Source organism: Rhea pennata, chromosome 1 (assembly GCF_028389875.1).
Source record: "Rhea pennata isolate bPtePen1 chromosome 1, bPtePen1.pri, whole genome shotgun sequence".
Lineage (NCBI taxonomy): Eukaryota > Metazoa > Chordata > Aves > Rheiformes > Rheidae > Rhea > Rhea pennata.
Window position 1 is genome coordinate 159,780,676 of NC_084663.1, and position 6,552 is coordinate 159,787,227.

General features: G+C 50.4%; 1 protein-coding gene across 1 annotated transcript; it reads left to right on the forward strand.

The window, feature by feature from the left end:
- Positions 1 to 377: 377 nt before the first annotated feature.
- On the forward strand, positions 378 to 1,436 carry LOC134140464 (G-protein coupled receptor 183-like). The gene has a single exon (XM_062575709.1). It carries the CDS (start codon positions 378 to 380, stop codon positions 1,434 to 1,436), a length of 1,059 nt encoding a protein of 352 aa, XP_062431693.1.
- The last annotated feature ends 5,116 nt before the right edge of the window (positions 1,437 to 6,552 follow it).

Below are 6,552 nucleotides of genomic sequence, written 5' to 3' on the forward strand. Positions count from 1 at the left end.
TCTCCGCAGGGGTTGTCACACCTTGCGTGCGTGACCTGCAGCCCCCCCTCCCGCCCCCCAAATCCTCTCAGGTAGGGATTGCACTTGCAAAAAAAAGCCTAAGGGGAGCTGGTGGCAAGAAGAAGAAAGCAGACGATGAGTCACAGCCTTTGTTGAGACGCTCACACCGAAATCACAAGAGATGCGTTTTTCCAAATGACTAGCGCTGCGAGCCGGGAGGGGGGCGGCAGGGAGCGCGGGCCAGGCCTTTTGCTTCTTGACGAGACCCAGCCCTATAGGTACCGCTCCTGTTAGCAGTTAGCAGTTATAAGCTGCCACTTTCACGTCTCTTCTTCTTCTTCCAAGGAGAGCGACGGAGACCGTGAAGCACCACGGAAATGGCTGTTGCTGAGGCCATGTCCTCACTCGCTAACCTCACCTCTGGCAACCAAAGCAGCTGCAACGTGCACAACCACCACTTCTCTGCCAAAGTCGCCTTCTCCCTCTTCTACACCGTCCTGCTGGTGTTCGGCTCCTGTGGGAACATCCTGGCCCTCTGCATCACCTTCCAGCGCAGGAAGAAGAAACTAAACTCCACCGACCTCTACTTGGTGAATCTGGCCCTGTCTGATGCCCTCTTCACCCTGGCGCTGCCAGGCAGGATCGCCTACTACATCCTGGAGTTTGATTGGCCCTTTGGGGATGGGTTCTGCCGGGCTACAGCCTTCATCTTCTACATGAACACCTATGTGGGCATCTACTTCATGACCTGTGTGAGTGTGGACCGCTACATTGCTGTGGTGCGCACCAGGCACCCTGGCAGGATCCGGAGGATGAGCCGTGCCAGGGGCATCTGCGTCTTCATCTGGTTCATCGTGTTCCTGCAGACGGTGCCGCTGCTTTTGCGGCCCATGACACGGCGTATGGGTGACAAGTTGACGTGCATGGAGTACTTCAACTTTGAGGAGGTGCCTAAGCTGCCCTACCTGCTCTTGGGGGCCTGTGTGCTCGGCTTCTTCCTGCCCGTGGGCATCATCTTGGTGTGCTATGTGCGGATCAACCTCAAGCTCTGCCAGACAGCCAAGGAGAACTCCCTGACAGTGAAGAATGGGCACCACCGCCGGGCCTTCACTGTCATCCTGGTAGTGCTGCTGGCTGTCCTGCTGTGCTTCAGCCCTTACCATCTCAACATCGTCCAGTTCATGGTCAGGAAGATCCTGTATCAGCCGTCCTGCCGTGAACAGCAAGCCTTCAAGATGTCCCTGCAGGTCACTGTGGCGTTCATGAACTTCAACTGCTGCATCGATCCCATCATCTACTTCTTTGCCTTCCGGGGCTACAAGCGGAGGCTGCTCCGCATCTTCAGGAACAGTGGCTCCATGGCCACCTCCTCCACTGCCAAGACCCCATCAGAGAGCAACAGCAACAGCCAGCCACCTGGCTCCGTATCTGTCTAGTGGCACAACCCCCTCCTTTTTGCTGTGGGCTTCAGCTTATAGGCCATCCCCTATGGCAGCAGCTGGAGCCCAGGTGCAGAGCAGGACCTGCATCTCTGACAGGCTTCATTGCTCTCCTGCCCAGAGCCAGGGGCTCTTGCCAAGCCAACTTTCCTCTCTGTGGGGGCAATTTCTGCTCCCTGGGGCCCAGGGCCATGGGTCCTGCCCAGCGCAGCATGCTTGGCTCCAAGCTTGGCCCTGCTGGACCCGCTGTCTCCACGCACGTTCTCATCCAGTCCCAACGGGGGCCGCTCAGCCAACGGCACTGGGTGGCAAACAGAGCGGGGGGTTCCTGGCGCTGCACCCTCCCACGCGTGTCCCACATCCCCTGGGCCTGTGGCTACCGGTAACCACAGGCCTGGCACGGCTGTCCCTGCATCCTCCCCCTTCACTGCTCCCCGTAGCGCCGGGGCTGCAGCCCCGCGAGGCTTGGTGCCGCCAGCACAGGCTGCGCGAGCTCGGGGCAGGCTGCGATGTTACTTCCATACAGAAAAGACGGCTCTGCTGCCGCGGGGCGCCCTCCCAGCGCTTACACACACCCACCGCTCTCGGCTCTGCCGCCACGCGGGGACAGCGTCCTGCCGCAGCACCCAGGCGCGGTACGGGGCGAGCACGAAGCGTGGGGTATGTGCGAGTTGCCAAAACAGTACTTTGCAGAGGAAGATAAGCAAAGCAGTGAACTCGCACAGCTCCTGGGAGCGTCACCGCCCGCGTTTGCTGTTTTGGCTGCTGCTCCTTCCCGAGGGTGCCCTTCCCTGTTGCTTACGGCGCTGCGGTCGCATGGGGACCTGCTGCTGGGGAGGGCGTAACGGGGCTTGCTTAGCTCATGGCTTTGGTGTAAACCTGTAAAACCGCTTTGTGCTCAGCCTGGGGTTTCTGTTAGTGGCTCCCAGCGCCCTTGTGGGTCCTGGGAGAAGATGCCTAGAGGGGCTGGGTTCACTGGCCAGCACTTTCCAGGGAAGCCTTCAATTAGGTCATGCCCATAACTTGAAATGAGTTGAGGACAGCTGACTGGTGACTGAACGTGGCCTTGACTCACCTTTGCTTGAACTTGAGGAACTGCAGCGTGAGTCGGTGTGCAAATCAGTTCGGATGCCTTTCTCAGGGCAGGTTACGTGCAACCACAGAGAGGGGGAGGAGGAGCGAGGTCTGTTTCTTGTCCATGCTGGAAGTCATGTAGTGAGGAGAAATTCAGCATGCCCGAGGACCTCTCCAACTTTTTTTTCTGAAATCACCAAACTACAGGGCTTTTGCCAAGGAGAAACACACAGCGAATTTTGTAGTTCCTGGGATGCTTGTTTTATGTTTGAGGTTGGAAGAAACAGAGGGACACACACAGAAATTAAAGAGGAGAAAAACAGCTTTATTTTTCTTAAAATTAAGCTTAAAAATGTTTCATGAACTGACATTTTTAATTAATATAAATTGTTCTAGAAGGTAGTAACCTTTTCTTTATTGCTGGAAGGTTAATAATACAGACACGTGCAGCCCTTTATTGTTTAAACGCACACGAATTAGCTTCTGGACGATGATGGCTTTACTGCTTCGGTAACTAACATCCTGAAGGGCTGACTGAGAGGGATGCACAGAATAACCTCCTGAAAGGGAGATTAACCTCCTGAAGGTTATCTGAGCCCTACTCACAGCCAGGCTGGCTTCAGTGGACCGGACTGAAGACAGCTTGTGTCCTCAAAACTGTGTTACAACGCACAAGAGCTGGTATGCAATATTTAAGAGTATCAATGGTCCACACACTGTAAAGAAGCCTGGCTAGACTGGTGGTTACTGTGTAGTTATGGTGTGCTGTTAGAAATTATCCAAGAAACATTGGCTGGAAGGGACCTCAGTGCATCTACTCTAACATCCTACTCCAAGCAGGACCATCACTGACACTACACTGGGTCAGCCATGGCTTTGTCTACCCGAAATCCTGAAAACCCATGAGGAAGGAGACTCCATCACCGGCCTGAGTGACTTGCTCCAGTGCTGCATCACTTTCTCGGTGAAAACATTTTTCCTAACATCCAGCCTGACCTCCCCAATCCACAGCTGGTGACTGTTGCCCTGTTATGTCATCTGCTACTACCTAGAACAGTTTGTCATCTTTACAACTCAAGTTCCTATATGACTGTAATGATCTAACATTACAGGGGCTACTGGGAGAACAAAAGGAAATATTACACAGCTATAGCTCTTAAACAAGCCTCCACATTAACACTGGAGCACAGCTCTACAGCTATGGTCAATCTGCCTTCCCAAGACCAAGACAGAGATTTTTACTAGGCTGAGACCTACAGCAGAGGCAAAGGCAAATCTATAAAGAAGCCTTTCTCAGAAAAAGACAGTGTGTGTAAACATAGTTTGGTTTGTTGGTTATTGGGCTATTTTTCTCCTTTTTCTCCTCCTAAGGGGCTCTGTTAGCAAATATATCCCTGTCTTTCGTTCTGTTGCCACCAGTGAGAACCCCTGGAGAAGGAAAACTGAGCAGCAGTAAACAGTCGCACGTTGTGACTTACTAAAATGAGACGAGCACCGCAAAGGAGGAATCCAGCCTTGCTCCCCTGGACTCATGCCAGCCTGGGACCCTTTGCTTTTAAAAACATCTAGCTAGCAAACAATTAGCGTAAGCAGAAAAGACACACGACAGATAGGAAGCAAAGTGATTTGTGCAGAACAGGTCAGAAGTACCAAGGAAAAGAATTGTTTTATCGCCTGGACCAGCTTGCCCACTGGTGGACGTGCCTACAGCATCAGCTGCTGTAGGAGCCTGACAATGCAGCACCGCACTCAAATCACAAATGGAGCGAAGAGAACGCCGTACAGAGCGCTTGAATACTTCAGCTACATTTCATTCATCTAAACTACGCACAAAGCATTTGCTTTAATCGGTTAGCACCTTAGCAAAGCAGCTAACCCGTGGAAAGCTGCAAACTTCCTGCCATTTACTTTGCCTTGTGCATGAACTTTCTGAGAACATTTTTCATCCCTTTTCTTATCAGCCACTATCAGTAACTGAACTGCTGCTGCTTTTGCTCCATTTCTGACATTTTTTCAGTGCAAACGCATCTCAAATTACCATCGAGATTCTGCGATTAGATGTAGGATACCTGTACAGGAACACATGCAGACATTCATGCAGCAAAAGCGATAACATCAGGGCAGCAGTGATCAGAGCTTGCAGACAGAGCACTATTGTGTGAGCAGGGAGGGGAGAAAGCGAGCTGCTTTGCTGTGAGCTGCACGCCCAACTCCTCCCCAGCCACCTAATACATTAGCCTCACTGGTTTCAGGTGTAACCCCATGAAGGCAACTCCTATGTTTCAGTATTGATGGCAACATCTTATAGCCTCCACCACTTCCCATGGCAGGGAGCGGGCTGCGTCCGCCGGCCCGGCCGAGCGCAGCCTGCGGCTCTCTGCTGCACCGCTACCGCCGCCCTGCGGCAAAACCAGTTCTCCCCAACAGAGGGAGAGCTGAAACCTGACCTTGCCTCTTTTTTTGTTAGTTTTATTTTTTAAAATAGATTTAGAACTCCTGCCACAGTTTTAGAGCCGTGTAAGAATGGGATGGATTTAACAAATACTATGGTTGCAAGGTGCACAGCAAGCACGAGCCAACAGCGCACCGTTAGCATCGCTGGAAGGGGCTCCGGTTCGGATTGCTGCAAGTTTGGCAGGTAGGCAGTCAATACTGCACTGTACACAGGTATCTCTAAATTAATTTTTGTTTCAACCCAGAACACAGCCTCTTTGCAATATGGCTTTTCAACCTAAAGAAAGAAGGGAAAATCACTTTTTTAACTTAGGGCAATAAGGACGCCTTTTTTGTTTTTGCAATCACCCAACACTACTGTGTCTTCTGTAGTTTTACAGACTTAATATACACGTTGCACAAACTGAGATTTCCTTAGCAAACTCATGCAGGGTCCCTTATAACTCACAAATCCATGTGAGTAAAAACCTTCTAAGTTACCATATTTCAGTTCTCTCTTGAACTTCTGCAAATGGGTGATTAGCTGAATTAATTAAATGCAGTGCAGAAAGTATGTGCCATCTTTGCTGAAGACCTGCCTCTCTAACAAGCTGTACCTTCTCGTGGCAACTTACTGCGTGGAGCTGCAAACGCCACCGCCTTTTTTCTCCTTAGTGGTCATTCATAACTGTGTGCTTTAGCTCAGTGCAAAAGTTTCAGTGGAGCAAGCTGGGGGACAACAGCTGCTGGTTACGCTTTCGATTACCTGTGAGTAAAATATTTGTGCTGTACAACGCACCACTTTAGTCCATCCTTTAAATTGTTCTGAACGAAAACTCTTTCATACAGAGACACCCATCTTTGTCAGATGGTAAAACATTATCATGTAAAAATGCACATATCTACTTAAAATAAAAGCTTCTCACTGCCAAGTAACGAGCCTCGTTGTGACTGTTTGGGCCAGGTGAACAGAAGCGATGTGGAGACCTATGTAAAATTTCTTCTCAAAGACATGCACGTCTCTCTCGAGCCTGCAAGCAAAGCAAATGTTGAGAAATGGCAAGGGACAAGCACAAGCTCTCGTTCCATGTCCTCTACGCAGGACATTTGTTTCCACAGAAAGGCAGTGAGCTACAGCTGGCTCATGGCACAGGAACTTAGAAACAACCTGCTGTGGGAAGAACTGGGAGCTGCTGGGAGTTGTTTAGTGCCCTTGCTACAGCTATAGTTGGGACAGGGTGCCATGCACAGATTCAGGCTGGCAGGACTAACTACGCTTTGAAGATCATAAGCATCTGCTTTGTCACGTACTGTGGTGACTCTAGTGTTTGCCTCATTACTGTGTAGCTGTGATTATTCTGTTTTCTTTCTTGGTTACAGGTGTTATCTCAGGCAAAAATGACCAGATAAAATGGAACAATCCTCCTATCTGATATCTCTGGAAAAGAGCGCTTCTTCATTTACAGATTAGCCAGCAATATTTCATATTTACATCTTTCATAATTTTGGTGAATTCCTCCCAAAGCAAACTAAGTATAATGCGACACCCTCTCCCACCTTGATCTCAGCAGGTCTTTTCTTTCTGTCCTATGCAGTCCATTTTCTA

Bases quoted from the DNA above. Each gene is read 5' to 3' on its own strand.
- LOC134140464 (XM_062575709.1), top strand. From the start codon at position 378: ATGGCTGTTGCTGAGGCCATGTCCTCACTCGCTAACCTCACCTCTGGC.